Below are 18,698 nucleotides of genomic sequence, written 5' to 3'. Positions count from 1 at the left end.
TGAATCAGAAAGGGTACATTTTACGTAAACTCTTTTGCTTATTTCGAATTAGACGCTATTGGAGCACGATGACGAAGAATCGAATTGCCGATCGGCACTCTCCCATACATTCGCTGGGGCAGTCCTCGATACGCACGCACGAGCGATTCAGTGAGATCGGTCAAATGGGTAGTGGCAGCGGAAATGCAATGCCAAATCGCACCGCTAATGCATTTCGTGCGAATATGTCAATCTTTGGTGGCAGTCTGCATAAAACATTTGCCACAGGGTATGCTCCATTTTTAAAATACACATTACACATACATATACATAGGTCATTTTTCAATAGGAATTTAGCTCGAATGTGTCAACTGCCCGTAATAAATCCAATGCGTAATAACGGAAGCACAAATCATCAATTTGAGGACCCCAGTGAACCAATATATACCGATCCATCATTGTTCGAACGCTCAAGGTGCGTAAGCTTAAATTATTTGTGTTATTTTTGTCGTTGGTGTTATGCACGAAACACATGTAGATGCATTAAAGCGGGTCGATTTTTTCTATTAAATTGCATTAAATTAACTGCGGAAATGTTCCACGGATTATTCTGAACAACTTTGTCTAAGAGACTATGCCTCTAAAACCGATTTCGAGCCAACGATTTTTAAAGCCAAGTTTAAAAAATCTGAATAATCAGTTGTGTGGGAGATACGTAATTTAGTAGTGCGATCTGATCGATTCCAACAAATGATCAATAGTCTGTGGAAATGTGCCTACGTATTAAATATTATTCGGATATACCAAAAACTCAAAAACAAATGTTTATGAGGTTTTAGACCCTAGTTTCGTAGGCAAAGTTGTTCACGATGATCCGTGAATCAATTCACGCATACGCCATTTTTTCGTGTTTTGGCTCCCTATAAATCAACCCGCACTAATGTAGATTACATTTAGATATTATAACTTATAAAAACAAGACATTTTCGTGAAATGATAAGGTCGGGTAACGCCGAATGGAAAATATTAATTGACTATGCACTCTCTTTAGAATGATTACTTACTTTACTGACGTACCAAATCCAAAAGTAAAGCAATTTTAAAATAAAAATTTCATAAGCTGGTTAATCATTTTAACGATTATTCGTTTGTATTTAGTTAAGCTTTTTTTTAATTAGAAAAATTCTACATCCTCACATGCAATTAAGTACATACTATGTATATGCAATAACTTTTCGTAAAATAATTTTAGAATGTGAAAATATTCATGCCATATTTTTGCGCCCAAAAATTCGAAGCTTCCGCTTTATGCCGAAAATAATACGTGCGTTTTAGTACAAAATAACATACTATGAATATTTAATTTTGTTCCCCAAAATCGTGAGTTGATTCTTGAGAACCCGTATTAACGAAAAAGACAATACTCATAAGAAAAAGATGCCGTCTTTATTTAGAGATAGTTTTCATACATATGCCCAAGGTATGCGCAAACATTTATAAGTATATCGAATTCCATGGAGCATTCCGCTTACATTTGCCTACAATTACAGATTTTTGCTTTGTTGCAATAACCATCGCGCCCACCTGCTATTTGGCATTTTAGGCTGCACCAATCTCCACCCTTCTGCTCACAAACGCCCTTGAAAGTCAGAGTATTAACTAAAAACAAAACAATCATAATTATGGTTCGATTATAAATTAAACTCGTTTACTTTCAAGAACTATTAGAACTTGAAAACTAAAAAAAAATATATATTTTTTCTTGCTTTTCTTGTCACGTATTAGTTCAAAATCTCTTCTCAACACATAATCCATATATTTATATTTGTATGCACCTTCAAATTGTGAAGCATTCGCGTCGAACACAAACAAAAGTAAAATAACTTGAGCTAACACGCGAAACCAATACATTTTCACCGATTTTCTACAACAAGTATTCACCAAAAATTATTTCAGCACCGTCTATGAATATTATTTTATCAAAAGCCCGAACTTCCAGCGCTGATCACGTTTCAAAGGCAATCAAGAAGATTTCGTCTTAAATAGTTGTGACATTTAAATTTCTTATCGGTTTGCCATTCATTATTGTTGTTACTATTATAGTAATTTCAATAAAGGGGCGTAGTGCAAAAGCTCAATTCCATTCTCTTATCGAATATTGAGAACCAAACGTTAGGTTTGATATATCAAAATTTTAAATACATCTCTTTATAAGCATATGTATGTAAGTATGTACGAGTATGCTGTATGATACCACATAACGAGAAGATGATAAATGCACAGAATACAAATAATCTTTATATATAAAAAATACGTGTCACGTTGTCCGCGACAGACTCCTAAACTTCTGAACCGATTTTAGCAAAATTTAGCCATTAAATGAACGCTCTATTAAGCGGACATCTCCATTAACTACGCTCATTGGCCGGTCCCACAATGAAGCGGACAACTCTATTAACTGGATAGAAAGGCCAGTAACCAGACATTGATAAAACAGCCTTAAATTCGTTATTTTTCCAATGAAATTTACTTACATCAAGATATCCAAAATTAAGCCTCAAGTACAATCCCTCGGATTCTTATACCGACAAAAACGTTTTCGTAAATAAAACTTTCACTGTATTGAATAATGGTATAAAATGTATACCACAACAACGCGCGGCCGGATCCACTAGCAAGTTATAATTTTTAAAGAAAAATAAAATCTTTAAACCCAAAAAAAGAATTAACTTATTTGAAAACAGATTTTTCTCTGAAAATTACAGGGATTACAGGAGTCTGGAAAAAAATTTACAAAACTTCATTTAACGAGCACAAGATCAATGGCTCGGCTATAGTTATATAATATAATATTAGGGTTATTTTGAGTGTTGTTTCTCTTTTAAAAGGATCGACACAATAAAATGTATGAAGGGGTGAGAATAGAAAAGTAAGACGATATATTAAATACCTCCGTACATACATAAGTGTTTTTATTAATAACATGTACAAGAGCTGAAGACCTGCTTACACTAGCAAAAAACATACATTCATACATCCATGCAATAATCTTCGAAATTTTTGAAAATGTTGAAATGGCCCCAATAGACCGCAATTGGGAGAGGTTGTTCTAATGCATCTACATACATATTTGCAGGAGTAAACCGAATTGCAATTTTCTAAATATGTAATTGATAAGTTATTTTGACAATTCTCACTATTTTCAAATATTTAATTGATTTTATGTATTCCAGATCCTTGCGCAGCCTGACCACAGAGGGAGAAGCTGAGAATCGTCACGCAGTGTAGGACCACCTTATAGCACATACAAAATACATAAGCATAATGCACAAAGAAGAAATCAAAAGTCATTGTAGATGCAGCAGATTAAGTAAAATACAGTATAATATTGCAAACATAAGAAAATTCCACTTCCGTACCGCTATGCTACATAAACTATTACACATATTTACAAAAACATGTGCGTGTTCGCGTAACAAACTATAGATGGTATAGACTTTGTTGTAAGTGTATTTTTGAAAGCTTAATTTTAAGGAAGCTATGTAAAATAAAATTATGCGTTTTGTGTAGGTAACATCTGCAATAAAAAATAATAAAACTGAGCATAAAAATCAATACTTTATACAAAATATGTTGGAGAACACCAGGAAGGAAGTGGTCGTTTGCCTAGATCAAAGCCGAGGTATAAAACGCACTGAGGTTTATATTGTTATATTAGGTTTATGGGGATTATTTGAAGTGAATAAAGATCCGACTTCGCGTATTTTTAGATTCGACATGGGACATCTTGAGGCACTATTTGTGCAAAGATTTTTTTATTTTCATTGGTGCTTGATTTATATAGCCTAAAATGGAAGAAAAATGTCAATACTTCTGACGTATTTGTTTAGCGAGTTATTGTATTTGCTCTTAGCAAGTTTGGTTTGTACGTCCGCAGCGTTTATCGGTGGCACAGAATGTTGTCAGAGGGTCTAGAAGATGTGCATTTTTTGGGGTTTTTACCATACTTCTGTTCACACCACAGGTCGTTGCTTGTGCACGAATATTTGGCCAAAAACAAAACGTTAGGGGTGCCACAGCCATCGTTTCCCCAGACCTGGCCCCCGGTGACTTGTTTTTGTTCTTAAAACTGAAGAGACCCATGAAAGGACGACGTGACGCTACGATTGAGGAGCGAAACAAGATCACACGAAATTACCTTTTTAAGTGCTTTGAGGATTGGATAAAAACGCTGGCAGTTACTGGTGATTGCTTTGAAGGGGGCACAAATATATCTTCATGAATAAATAAACACTGACAAACATACATATGTATGTATATATGTATGTATACTAGAATAAATACGAAAACGTTATTACAGGTATATAAATACAATATAAGGGATTGTACTTGAGTTCGATGAAGACATTTATTATACCCTGTCGCAACATGTTGCAAGAGTACAAAAATTATCTTATGCAAAAATAGTTCACACAATCCATCATCCATAATGTTTATACCATATATATGGAAGTGCACGAAATCTCGAATACGAATGGTCTATATGATAATCAGCGAATATTATAGTACATATATGTATGTGCATACTTAGCTTATAGCTGAAACGTGAATTTTAGAGAATTTTGTTTGGTCATAAATAAGTAAATTGTTTAAAAAATATTAAATTTAATTTTATTTTCTTTTTGGTCACTGAAAACATTTAGCCGCCACTAGCACGCGCCGTTATTTACATGTGTGCAGCCAACTTTTATTGGGCATGTTGGCTGCACACGCTAACCGGTAGTACATTCACCAACAGCTCTGCAACGGCCTTTTATTAAAACATTATAAATATTTAATAACAAGAGATGTACGAACCGCTGACTTTCTTCTCAATTAATATGCATTCTTTTCACTAAGAAAAGTTTCCGGAAACCAATATTATTTTTGTTTTTGTTTTCGCAATTAGCAGGAAATAGTTTTTCGGTGCAACGGTCGTGCATAGCTGCACTGATTATATATTATTATTATTATTATAACTCATATTACTCTAGTCTACAGGCAATATGCAACTGATTGCTATTGGTGTTTTTATATTAAATTAGGTGTACTAATAATCAATTCATATTTAAAAATTCCGTACCACGTAAGATTTTTAAGAATTTCAAAATTATTTTTTTTACGTAGTAGTAATGCGCCAAATCCATAAATACTTTGAGTTATTTGTTAGTCGAGAGTGTTTATGACATTTTTCGTATGTCTTATCTGTATTCTTTCTTGTTTATCAATTTAAAACTTGAAGGTAGTTGTATATTTATTGCGATAGCCGTGGAAAGTGAGATTTTTTGATTAAAATGTCTAAAGTACGAAAACGTGGTTGTAATACATCGACTGATTCATTTTGTTATGTTTGTGGCTTGTATACACCTTAATCTCATGCCAGATTAATAACTAAAGTGACTGAATTAGCATATCTCAAGTATTTTGGTTTTCCTATAGTGAATCAAGATCGGAATTGGACTCCTCATATTTGTTGCCAGACTTGTATGTCAAACTTAAGCCACTGGCTTAATGGAAATAGATCATCAATGCCCTTTGCTATTCCTATGATCTGGTGTGAGCCGACAAACCAAGCTACCGATTGCTATTTTTGTATGACAAACGTATGTGGATTTTCAAAAAAAAATATGCACAAAATTCAATATCCCGACATATCTTCAGCTAAACGACCCGTTCCTCATGGCGAAAATTTACCAATTCCCATTTCACCATTGCCACAGGACTTAGATACAGAACTTGGACGTTGTGCTGTTGATGATGCTATAGAAGAGAATATTATATCCCGTAAAAGAAGCAAAGAGTCTCCTGTGTATCAAATTTCCGAAGATGAAGAAGAAAAGAAAAAAACACATTTGATCGAGCAGCCTGAACTTAATGATTTAGTGCGTTGTTTTGCTACATAATGGCAACACTAAATCATCAATTCCACTTTCCCACGCTGTTGATATGAAGGAAACTTATGAAAGTATGTCATTGATTTTGAATTGCACAAACTACAACACATACAAGTGGCAGATATGTGGTGATCTTAAAGTCATAGGACTACTTCTTGGGCTTCAAGGGGGATTTACTAAATACTGCTGTTTTTTGTGCCTTTGGGACAGTAGAGCAACAGAAAAACATTACAAAATAAAAGATTGGCCGCAAAAAGGTGATTTCATGCCGGGTGAAGTTAACATCAAGAATATACCTCTAGTTGACCCTCGTAAGGTTTTGCTGCCCCCTTTACACATAAAACTCGGATTGATGAAAAACTTTGTTAAAGCTTTAGATAAAAATAGCGAAGCTTTCAAATACCTCAAAGAAGTTTTCCCGAAATTAAGTGACGCCAACTAAAAGAAGGAATTTTCATTGGACCCCAAATCCGAAAAACTCTGAAGGACAAGCAGTTTGAAGAGAAACTAAACCCCGTTTAACGTAAAGCCTGGATATCATTTAGAAGCACTGTCACGGATTTTTTAGGAAACAAAAAGTCTAACACGTATGAGGAACTAATCGACGAGTTGCTGGAAAACTACCAAAGAATGGGTTGCAGAATGTCACTAAAAATTCATTTTTTACATTCACATTTGAGTTTTTTTCCACAAAATTTGGGTTCCGTCAGTGATGAACAGGGAGAGAGGTTCCACCAAAATATTTTAACAATGGAACAGAGATATCAAGGCCGCTGGGATCCTGCAATAATGAGAGAAAGTAATAGAGAATACAAGAAAAAATCGCCATTTGCAAAAAGGAAATCTACAAAACAGGTTCAATAGTTATATGTAATTATTACACGATATAATAAACGTCTTACATAAAGTAAAAACTTTTTTTATTTTTAAATTTTATCAGTATATTAGTCAACAGGGCATTTTTCAAATATTTCTTCAAAGAGACTTTTTTTGATGTAACTGGAAAACTGTACGTGATGTTTTTTTTTACCTTCTAATTCAAACTTAGGAACCTTCAAAGATAACGATGCACGCATAGCCAAGACAGTTGCATTTTTTCGCTTTTTATTTGTAGACTTGTGTTATTTGGGATGTTTGTGCAGCTGAATTCTCTTGATTTGCTGAAGTATGTCAATGTCAAAAGCAGAACTAACGGCGGGGTTGTTGATTCCAATTATACCAACGTTATCGGGATACGCCTGCACACTCTTATAGAATGTTGTACCTTTCCTATTTATCTCTGCAGCTCGTATTATTTTTTCAGCTATAGATTGAAAAAATCACTCGATAGGAAGACTCTTTGTTTTAAACCCGGCTCGGAGAAGTCCTTCCCTATCCTGACGGATTTTGTTGTTGCTCAACGTCAGCTTACACAGCTGTATTAGCTTTGCGGAGATACAAAGTTCATACATAGCGGCAAAGATGAAATTTCTTTCCGTACTGTTGAAAGCGGCTTTAAAATCAACGAAGAGGGTTGTGTGTTGTCATCTTCCTTTCACGGGTCGTATCCAAGACTTGGCGCATGGTAAAAATTTGGTCGATAGTAGTTTTTTTAGGTTTAAAGCCACACTTATAAGGTTCAACCAGTTTGTGGGCTTCAGTCTTTCACACATTACGCTCGATAATTATATACCCTTTTTGTGGATTGGGCAGAGCACACTTACGTTCCAATCGTCAGGCATGCTTTGCGAAGAAGCTGATACATGCACCTTGTTAGTTCTTCGCTGCCGTATTTGAATAGCTCGGCCGGTAATGCATCGACCCATGCCGCTTTGTTGTTCTTCAGGCGGGTAATTGCTATTTGAACCCCATTATAGTGGGACAATTGAACATCTGTTCGATCGTCATCGATTGGGGAAAGGGGGTAGCCATCTCCAGATGTTGCACTTCCACTGCTGTTCAGCAGGCTGGAGAAGTGTTTCCTATATAACTTCATTATTTCGATATCTGGTGCAAACAAAAGCATGCGTGTAAGTGTACATGTATTTGTTGGTTATTGATCTACCGTGATACCAAGCTATGTTAATAAATATAGCAATATCTCTCCTTGGAGATTAGTCTCTCTAGGTCTTTCAATAAGCCACAATTAATTACCGAACTCGACATGACTTATTACTTTAGCTGAAATGTTTCTGCTATTCGTATTTGGATATTATGCAAGCAAACAGATTAACTCAATGGCTACGTTGAACACAAGTGTAGCATTTAAAATTATAGCGCATCCATATACATACATACATACATACATATTTGGACATGAATAAAATAATTTGAAATTTATTATGTACAATAGTAATTCAGATAATTTTGACAAAATGGTTTCCGCACACCCTACACCAGTGCCATAAAGTGGTGATCATGTAAGGTGCGCAAGAGAACAGGAAAAGGAAGAAAGTAAGAAGAGTTGCCCACTATGTTCATTTATTTGCATGGTTCACCTTTCTCAAGTGTCAGGCAGCATGACTCACATACTTTTATCTTCGTTGGCTTTGTGGGAGCGCACTTGAAGCGCCAAGCAGCTGTTGGGACGTCTTCTTGCTGACGTTGAAAGAAGAAACGCGCTTATCATCGCTTAAGTGCTTTAACATAAAACATTTGACAAAAACAAAACTTCATTGCGACCGACCGCTGGTCGACTGGTGGTTTCATTTGCTCGCCCATTACTGCACTTTCAAGCTGCGAGCAGGGCAGACCATGCTATCAAGTACAACAACAAAGCGCAGCATACACGTTTCGAGCTCGTTATGCAAGCGCCATCACCGTCGCCGTCGCCGTCGCTGCCGAGCTCAAATGCATTTTATAAACGCTACACACCAAATGTAAATAGAACATTCGAACGGGTGCATTGCATGAGGCGAGGCTGCAACTGGTGTTTAATTATAATAAGCAATAAACTGCCGCCCGTGCGAATGTGGACAATACCTTAAGTCTACCAGAATAAACGAAGCAACGAGACAAGTTAAGCACGGCGTTCGAAAGCCTTCACCGCGGAAAGTGGAAACGGAAGTGCTTTGTGAAGTGTGTTCAGTTTAGAAGAGTAGTGATTGAAAAAAAAACAATTTGTGCAAATACAGATTTAAGAATATTAAAACATTGCACATATTCGGCCACCAGCATTTGAAATGAAAGCTGTGATTTTTAAATACAAGGACACATTATTGCTTGTACAAATTGCATTCTGAATAAGTGAAGTGTATTAAATGCGAGTAATTGCGTCAATAGAACTAACTGAATACTGATTGCTGTAACCAAGTTTCCTTGTGCCACAAAAATACTTAGTAAAATGTATCCAAGTCATTATACAATAAAGCGGTTTCTCCAAGAATATATCATATTCACAAGTTTGGGATATGCTTTTTCCCGATCTTTGCCAAGTGCAAATAATAGACCAACTCCACAATTTGAACATCATTTTCAAAGTAATTTGGCAGTGCACCCATTTTATTACGGTCTTCCGAATTCCCAGGCTTATTGGGTGAGTTTTTGAGAATTAAATATTGTGGCATATTAAGATTAATTCAAAAGTTTTTAGTATTATTTCATTAATACAATTTTATGTGAAATATGTAGGAATGAGCAGACTGAAGACCTAATATTAAACTTATATGATATATCTTTACAGCCCCATGAGCCAGTTGGTACTTTTTTTGACAAAAAGCGTGGTATATTGCGGTCATTTCCCGGCGGAGGCGTACCAGTGTTGGTCGACCATGTAGGTGTCCAGAAAATAATATTATTAAATACCATTACATCACTATATTCACTTTGAATCTCCAACAGCACAAGCGTTGTTCCAGCAACTTTGTGGGCATTAAGCCACATCCCAATCAACGGCAATACTACTACGTTTGTAAGCCCGATTGTGTGATATTCGGAAAGTGTCAAAACCTGCAGGTAAATCATGAAATCATGAAATAGTTTCATTTGCTTTTGTTTAAACAACAAATACCTTTAATCTAATTTATAAAAGTCGTTCGATGCTACCAAAGCGCAGTGCATTCCGTATCCCACCCCTGACTACTCTCCAGTGTGTGTAAAACCCGGCCGCTTTCCCATTTCAACAGATTGCTCGATATACTACAGATGTGATGCAGATCTTAAAGCACACATACATTCATGTCCACGAAATACCATTTTTTCGCCGCACAACGAAAAGTGCATATGCGGCGCTCATTGCAATCCAACAAAAGTTTCACTCCATAGTTCGCATATACCTCAGGACTGTGAGCACAAATTTCCACCATGTCTGCAAAACGGCACTTTTCGTACGCCCACGGATTGTTCTCTCTACTATACATGTGTTAAGCAAGAAGGGTCGCTCTATCTGCAAACTCGCTTCAAGTATGCAAAACAATCAGGGACGGACAAATAGCTGCATATTTAACATATATTTACGTATTTCTTTCAGATGTCCAGAGCTAGAGTTTTTCGATCCTGCAAAGGGTACTTGTCGGCCGCAACATGAAGTTGCCTGCGATTCTATACAACTATCTGAATTGGTATTTCCCAGGCCACCACCACTGCCTCACCTTCCCGTAATATATCCTGCACATTATTCTATGGACTCACTGGATGATAGTGATTATCCAACGGAATATTCCCTATCTTGCTCTAAAGAGGGTACGTTATGTTACTGGTTCAAAGTGTTATTTATAATTCACATTTATTTTCTTTAGACACAATCAGCGCCAGCGTTAGCTCAAACGAAAGAACGATGTCAGATTCTTCTGTACAAGCTACCACGTCAAAAACCACAAAATTTTCTGCCTCATTAACAACTTCACCATCTAAACAAATGGTTGATACAAGCTCTGAAAATTCTATCGAAATAATTACACACACACCAACCTCATTTCCAGCTTTTGTCTTGGGCGTAACATCGACAGAATCCGTTTTACAAACCAATTCATCGCCAACACGAAATTCGAACGCAATAATCCTCTCATCAACTTCTCCACCCATAACAATTGGCGATACTTCCCAAAGTCCTATTTTATCACCCGAAGTTGCTTCTGCTAAAACCTTTGCACCTAAAGCTGTTCCGACCACCAATTCAGTGGTTGTAGGTGCTGTCACCCCAACAACTCCTTCAATAAATCCAGCTATTTTGGGCTCTTCTCCTGACATAATTTCAGATCAATCCAGCTCACCAATAGATTTCGTTCCATTCGTTCCAACAAAACTACAAACCAGTTCTTCCACAAGTGCGTTTTCATCAACAGCTTCCTCAATACTTCACTCATCACGAACGAAACATTCTACACCACTTTCCACAACTATATCTATGTTACCTAGAGACTTCTCTACGAGTACAACAAATACCAGGTTAAAATCGACTGCTGAAATAACTACAACTCCTTTAGTACCCAGTTCAATAATTCCGTCGTCGTCAACAACTTTTTCAAGTTCTACAGCTGAAGATCGCTTTTTACCAACAAAATCTCACACTAGTACCTCTTTAATAAATACACTGCATATGAGTTCACCGACTGTTCACCCCTCTTCGGTCGAAATAATTACAACCGGGACAGTTCCCATTTCCGCTTCGCAACCGCACACTTCCCTTCCCATAACAACTTTATTTTCACCAGATTCCACAACAACTGAACTACCAACGATCCATTCCAGAACTATACAAACCTCTATGCACACTGATCCCCTGATTCTACCTCCGGTGACTTCTAGTCTAAAAGAAGAAATAACTGCAATGCCTCCAAATACGACCACAACTACAAATTTTTCTGTGACAACTTCATCGTTACTAGATGATTCTTCTCCATTAAGCACTGTAGAATCCATTGATGTGACTAAAATTAAGCCAACTGTTTCTACCTCCACTTCAGGTATGTATGAACGATGAAAATAACAAAGAAAACTTACAATTTCTCACTTAAATTATTAGTTATCATCAGCCACAAACCCAAGAATACAACAGTAATACGAAACTTTATAACATTATTACCTTTCAACTAAACCCATTTATTAACATACTTATAAGATACCAGATCATTCTCAATAGCCCTGCGGTAGATAAAGCTATTTTGCTAATTACAAGACTTGTTCTAAATGACAAACAACTATGTATGACCTCCTTTTCAATGCAATGCTCTATAATTTATATCTATATTGAGATACTCTAAAACACGATAAATCATAACCATTTACCACTATGTTCTAGAAATATAGTATCGTCGACAACTGCCTATGACTTTGCAAAGTCAAAGTTACCGACGACCTAAAATGATTTTTATACTCTTGCAACGTGTTGGCAAAAAGCATAGGACTTGTTCATATACTATGAGCGTAAGCGGACCACAGCCACGCCCCCAAAACGCCATTAAAAGAAATCGTACAAAATGCCATAACCAATCACTAAACGAAGATAGATGTAGAACTGTAGTTTAACAACTTTGATTAGCTTAATTCTTTATGAACATTTTTTTATACAAAATTATTCCAGCACCCGAAGGAATTTTAAGGTCTTTGATCTTTGCAAGTTGCAAGAGTATAAAATGTGCGGATACACCTGAACTAAGCCCTTCCTTACTTACAACATTCCACACATACTCACTCATTCATTACACTTTCTTTAACACATTATATCGAAACTTGACACAAAATCAAATAATTTCAGAAACAACACCTGACCCTATTACAAACACCTTAAACCACAATGAAATTAGAAGTATAAGATCAAGTTTATTGATCAAGCCAATTAAGTCAAACGAAAACAATGTCTTTGAACAAACGGTCAATAGTGAATACATCTCCAATGAATTTGAGAACCCTGGCTTCTACGATGACTATGAATCGGATTTTGAAACCACTGAAGTTTCGACAACAGATAAATGCGTACAAAGTGGAGTGTTGAGCGACAGAAATAAAACGTTAAACACATCAGAAAAATCAAAAAGTAAAGATACAGAATGTATAATGAATGATTTACACGATGCTAACGATGTCAGTTATTATGAAGATAATGGAGACTCTTTTGAAGCAACATTTTCAAGCACAGTATCTGCTCTCCATGAAGAATCCATTGCGACGAGCCAATCAACAAGATTAATGCTAAATACTACTGTTCGCTCAGCTAAAAGAAATGTGCCGAAACACAATTTTGAATTACATAATCAATCCATCACAACATATCAGCAATTAAATATTGAACCGAATAAACTGGATGAAATTAACGTAGAAAAACCTTTGTTTAAAAATTCATCTAAAAATTTTAGTGATGACTTGGAAACTATAACGGAAAATATTACAGGCCCCACAAAAGTCCACAACTCCTTAAAAAATATTTTCGCAAAGCCAAACGATAAAGAATTTTCTATCATCACTTTTGAAGATAGTACCGATACAGAATTGACTACCGAAGCCCCTAAAATTAACTCTAAAAGCATAGAAAATTCAACTATTATTGTTTCAAGCTTCAATACTGATAATCAACTAGAAGACTCGATGAGCACCATGCAACCGTTGGAAGTTGCTAACCAGAGCACCGCTAAAGAGATGGAAAGTTTCACAGAAAGTAGTAAAGCTGGTCATATCGCCGCAGTGAAAAGAGATGCAGACTTAGGGGATAGTGAAGATGTAGACTCACAGATAAGTGTCAGCAAATCACTTATGCTCAAAGAAAGTTCATGGAAGAGCCAAAATAATACTAAGCCGAAAAATTCTCAAATAGTTTCAAAACTTAAAGAGAAAATGTTAAACAATAAACAAAACAAGAATATTAATGAGATTTTTAAAAGTGATGATGACGGAACAACAAATACAAAAACGAAATCTGAAATCAGTGAACTCCAAACTTCGGCTGTAAAAAAAATATCTATGACAGTAAACTCTACAAATACAAAGCAAGACAAAGAATCAGAGAGCTCGTCAAAGATCTCTACTTTACAAACAACAATGAAAGCAATTAAGAAAAAAATAGAACCATTAACAACAACGGAACCAACGACATTGAAGAAGGCAAGGCAGGTTAGAGGTAAAATTAACAACAAATTCGAATATTCAAATGAATACTCTACTTCAAGTGAAAATCAAGTTTTTATAACGGATAGCTCAGTAGAAGCGCATCTGTCTAATTTTACGACGGAAATGAAAATAGGAAAAATTACGGAAGCTACACCAAAAGCAACAGCTGAGGCTAAAGTAGTGTCAGCAGAAAACTTACATAGTAAACATCACCATATCTCTAAGGATTTAATAGAACCTTCTTTGAAATCATCAACGGACTCCACCAACACAGAAGTGAATCTAACTGTGCGCGATAAAGCTCGATTCAATGACACACAGCAACTGAAGAGTGCTAAAAACAGTACAAAAAGCGTAGAAACTCGGCCAACAGAATTGTCGTTAGCGAGAGGTAAAGTAATTAAAGAACCATGCGACCTAGGCACACCACCCCTAACTCCTTTGAAAATAAGAACATATTCAAAAGAAATAGAATTAAACCATAGCAATACAAATTCTATGGACGCTTACAGTTCTAAGTTCGAAGTTAGAGTTCCGAGAACCTATGAACCTATTCATGATGCCGACATCGAAAATGATAGAAAATTCGCAAACTCTGTTCAAATTTCAAAGCTAGTGGATATTTTGTTACCTCCTAGTACAGATAATCCTGCACAAGATTTGAAAATAGGTCAGAATTCGAGTTGTGTGACAACTGGAGACACATTAGCCCAAACGAAACATTTAAATCCAAAAGAATTTATCAGCAAACACGTTAAAAGTGCCGGAAGTATTATGGAATCCGCTGAACCAGAAAGTCCTTTGGGCAGCTTAGAAAAAAGCACTGGTCTTGTAAGAATTTGTGATCCCTTTCAGAATAATATCTCAAATGAAGGAAATAAGCAATTCTCTAACTCAAAGTTTGACACAAGCAGGCCATTATCGGCCAGATTACCAGTAATAAGAAGCAATGTTACCTGTAAGACGCATACAAGTGATTTGCCCTTAAGCTCTTTCAAATTATTCTCAACTAAACATTCACAATCTACTACAACACAAAATACAATAACATCTACAACAGAAGAGACTGTCGAGAACACAACAGTTGGAACAACCCATGTAGACATAAAATTCCAAGACAATCTCGTGAATATTAAGTCCAACGATTTGCGTATAACACGAAATGTGCAAAAAACAAATACACTACAAGATACACCTCAAACTTACAAAAGGACATTTAGAATGAAAACTCCAGGTTCTAATTCAAATTCTGAACCAGTTACAGAATTTCCAATTCATGCTACCGATATACCCAAGCTTGAGGTCGTAGTCTTCGGAAACCTGGATTTAACTGTTCTTTATTGCCCCAAAGATTGTACTAAGCAGCATGAACATAAATATGGTAGGTCTTAATTAATTCTCAATCTTTTCAAGCCCATATTAAAAAAAAAACTTACTTTTTTAGACAAAAAGGTTTTTGGTGATCAGCATGTGGTCGGTATTCAGTGGGATCCAGCAAAGTCTAAAAAAACGATGAGTATTCAAACGGTTTAGAAGCCAACGGAAAAACATTATTGTAAATATGTTAGTAGAATTAGAAAAATGTATTTATGAGTCCCTTAATTAATATATAGGTTAGTTGGTAGTTATAGCATAAAGTTAAGAAATATATACATATGTATGTATATAATATATAAATATTATTTATGGAAATTCTAAAATAATTTATAAAATAAAGATATATAAATAAGTAATCCTTATTTAAGGAAGTCCTTCTGCATTATTTTTATTCAAAATATACAATAGGTCCTTAGGATTAATTAGCAGCTTCCAGAAACTGGCTACCTATATAAGCTTTAAATATTTGTAGAACGTAATGAAATAATAAGAGCATTAAATCACTTGTGTCACCCTGTACGGTGTGACATACAAAAGAAATTGATAAAACCAGAGAACGTATATTTACATACGTTTACATTTATATATTTAAATATACGTTCTCTGCCATTACTGTCAACATCTATTGCCAAACAATCTGAAAAGTTAGTTTTATATACGGTTGCTTTTCTCACGTTCATTTTTTTTTACTTAACAATCAGAATAACTAACTAATTATACTAAATATAAAATGATCGTACAAAAGTCCAAACCAATTGTAGTTTGCAAAAGTTATGCACCATAAGTTTTAACAATTTTTTGACAGTGAATTATGTTGCATTGCTACTAGTGGACGGTTTAATTACCAAATTTAATAAGCGATAATTAAAGTACATGTATTATATATCAAAGAGAATAGGGTCTAAACTTATTTATTGAGTCAACTCATCATCAACAAAAATAAACTACTAATTGGGAAAATGATGGATGAACAGTTAATTGATGAAGTCGCTCAACATGGTGTTATTTTCAATCGTCAAAAATATTACCTTAATGGCAGTAATGGTCCAGGCGGTGTGGGGGGGAAGTATGAAACTAAAGACGAAGCTTGGCAAACAATTGCTATAAAGTTGAGGACAGATGGTAAGAGTTGCCTTTTTAAAAATTTGATTTACAATATTAATTATGTTAATCTTCAGTTGAAACATGTAAGAAACGATGGAAGTATTTACGGGAACGGTATGTTTCGCAACGAAAACAGGGAGATCCTCCTGTATATGAGCACCTCTCTCGTCCATATCTCGAAAAAATGAAATTTCTCGATCAGCACATACAGCCTCGAAAATCGTACAGAAATGTGCCAAATTTTCTTACATCACCGCACTCGGTAAACAGTTCCAATTATAGTGAGTTCAATATGGATTCTAAATCAAATGGATCTATGAAAAATATAGGTCACTTCGGCAACTCTGCAGCCTCTCAACATCATTACCACCAATCAGATCCGCAACACACTATGAATGTAATGAATTCGTCAACGGTAGCTTCTTCAGCACCAGAAAACGGAAATGGACATGTCAAAATAGAAGCTGATCAAATGTTTCGTGATTTTGCTGCAGCAGTAGCCTCACAACAGTTGCAACAAATTTCACAAACACAGCTGCATCATCATCAAGCAGCCGCTGTAGCTGCCGCTATGGCCGACTCCTCGCAAAATTATAATGAACATTTTCGTGAAGGAAATCATTTGAACGGAAATGGTGTAGGTCATAATGGTAATAGCAGCGGCATTGGTATTTCGTCATCATCCTCGTCAATGAAATCACCTTTATCTTCTCCATTAGACGGTGTAAACGGCAATCATAGTGGAGGGAGTAAGTAAAATTAAGATTGATTAAATGTTTTAAATTAGTTTCACGTTTTGTGAGAGGTGTGCAATATGCGTTTGCATATGGCATGCGTCTGGCTTCAAACATTTATTCTTCCGGCTTGTACAAGTAGTTTTGGTTAAATTTTCATTTTCCACATATGTACATATGTATGTTAATATATCCTTATACTTTCTCTATTTTAAAGATCCCTCCACGAATGGCGCACAACAGGCAGCAGCACAGTCTTCGTCCTCCAATCAGATATCGACACACGCATATAATGATTCCAATAACGATGAGCTGGACTCATCAACAGGTAGCAGTTATCATACAAAAAAGCCGCGTGTACATCTAAATTCCAATGTTGCTGGTATGACTCATAACAACAACCATTCGCAACAACAACACCCCAGTTCACATGATACATCCAATTCAACAAACGCACAATATGTTGAAGATACGGACGATGAATCAGATGACAATAGTAGTAGTATGTTGCAACCACAGGCTATAATAAATGATAACCAGATTAACCACTATGATAGTTCAGCTTCAACTTCCTCAGCAGCGGCAATGCAACGTAATCCGAATTCTTCAAATAATAGTCAGCAACAGGGAATGTTCCCGGCGAACGCTGACTTCCTTTTTCAGCTTTATCAGCAATTGCCTCATCAACAGCAAACAGTAACATCGGCTCAGCAGCACCAGCATATTAATAAGTTTCAAACACCACAAAATCCAGTTCCCGCGCGCAGTTCAGAGCACCTACTTGGTGAATTAGTGACAACAGAGCTATTAAAAATGACAAAAGAACGGCGTAAACATGTTCAGAAGCGTATACTTGAAATCCTATTTTTTGATGATTGAAATATAATGTACATAATTGTACAGCAGTTGTTTGTGCTCATTAGCATCACACTACATTTTGCCAACTCCAAACTGGAGGAGCAGAAAGCGTATTCATTCCATATACAAAATTTAAAATTAGTGATTATTCCAGTATATATATATATAATATATATTTGCTAGAGATATGTGAAATTAAATTTTATTTGTGTACGGAGAGCCCACCTTAAATATCTGTCAGCGTTATTGTTTTAAATTTTATAAAATCTATTTTCTTATTCTAGTCAGTTTGCAAAATTTGATTTAGAATAATTACCACTTACTAGCTCGTACCTTTAAACAATTCATTATTTTGTGCAAACACTATGAAGAAATGTTTAACGTGAGATTTAATTACTTAAAATTATGTACATATTTTTATATAACTGGTATATAAACCTTTTACCGTCTACTACTGAAAGTAAGTTATAAAATTCATCAATATGTAATATAGACTATCGATCTATAGGTACCGCTTCAAAATATTACGAAAAATAGAGTAATAAAGGTATATTCCTAACCCGTAAATATTACAGATAATAAAATTAATTGCATTATATGTACGTATTATACATTCAAACCTAGCCAAATAACCGTGCAAGCCACCTATCGGTTATATTACTGGTTAATTGAATCACACCAGCAAAGTTATTAT

The 18,698-nt window shown here is 35.6% G+C and overlaps 4 protein-coding genes across 11 annotated transcripts in view; 3 read left to right on the top strand and 1 right to left on the bottom strand.

Moving 5' to 3' along the window:
* Nucleotides 1-3,594, top strand: part of LOC105230657 (uncharacterized) — a 93,325-nt gene extending 89,731 nt beyond the window's left edge. For all 7 annotated transcript variants that reach the window (XM_049453765.1, XM_049453766.1, XM_011211577.4 and 4 more), the window contains exons 22-24: nt 53-268; nt 329-454; nt 3,213-3,594. In XM_049453765.1, the coding sequence (XP_049309722.1) occupies nt 53-268; nt 329-454; nt 3,213-3,267 (397 nt within the window). In that variant the 3' untranslated portion in view covers nt 3,268-3,594. The remainder of the gene's footprint in view (nt 1-52; nt 269-328; nt 455-3,212) is intronic.
* Nucleotides 1,407-3,204, bottom strand: LOC109579864 (uncharacterized). Of its 2 annotated transcripts, none has more exons than XR_007422422.1 (2): nt 1,815-3,204; nt 1,407-1,638 (listed from the first exon to the last, which is right to left on the bottom strand). XR_007422422.1 is itself a non-coding variant. In XM_049453775.1 (2 exons), exons 1-2 carry the CDS (start codon nt 1,888-1,890, stop codon nt 1,508-1,510), a joined length of 330 nt encoding a protein of 109 aa, XP_049309732.1. In that variant the 5' UTR covers nt 1,891-2,140; the 3' UTR covers nt 1,407-1,507. The 2 variants fall into 2 exon arrangements, 1 of the variants encoding a protein (XP_049309732.1); XM_049453775.1 differs by having other exon boundaries at nt 1,692-2,140.
* Nucleotides 3,595-8,639: 5,045 nt separating the features above from the next.
* LOC105230725 (uncharacterized) lies at nt 8,640-15,586 on the top strand. Its single transcript, XM_011211683.4, has 8 exons — nt 8,640-9,426; nt 9,574-9,663; nt 9,732-9,845; nt 9,922-10,292; nt 10,360-10,571; nt 10,628-11,794; nt 12,586-15,312; nt 15,376-15,586. The coding sequence occupies exons 1-8, from the start codon at nt 9,235-9,237 to the stop codon at nt 15,462-15,464; spliced, it is 4,962 nt and encodes a 1,653-aa protein (XP_011209985.2). The 5' UTR covers nt 8,640-9,234; the 3' UTR covers nt 15,465-15,586.
* A 331-nt stretch (nt 15,587-15,917) lies between these two features.
* LOC105230653 (uncharacterized membrane protein DDB_G0293934) lies at nt 15,918-18,602 on the top strand. Its single transcript, XM_011211572.4, has 3 exons — nt 15,918-16,430; nt 16,487-17,161; nt 17,364-18,602. Exons 1-3 carry the CDS (start codon nt 16,268-16,270, stop codon nt 18,023-18,025), a joined length of 1,500 nt encoding a protein of 499 aa, XP_011209874.2. The 5' UTR covers nt 15,918-16,267; the 3' UTR covers nt 18,026-18,602.
* The last annotated feature ends 96 nt before the right edge of the window (nt 18,603-18,698 follow it).

Source organism: Bactrocera dorsalis, chromosome 3 (assembly GCF_023373825.1).
Source record: "Bactrocera dorsalis isolate Fly_Bdor chromosome 3, ASM2337382v1, whole genome shotgun sequence".
Classification (NCBI taxonomy): Eukaryota; Metazoa; Arthropoda; class Insecta; order Diptera; family Tephritidae; genus Bactrocera; species Bactrocera dorsalis.
This window is presented reverse-complemented; position numbering and strand designations above follow the sequence as displayed.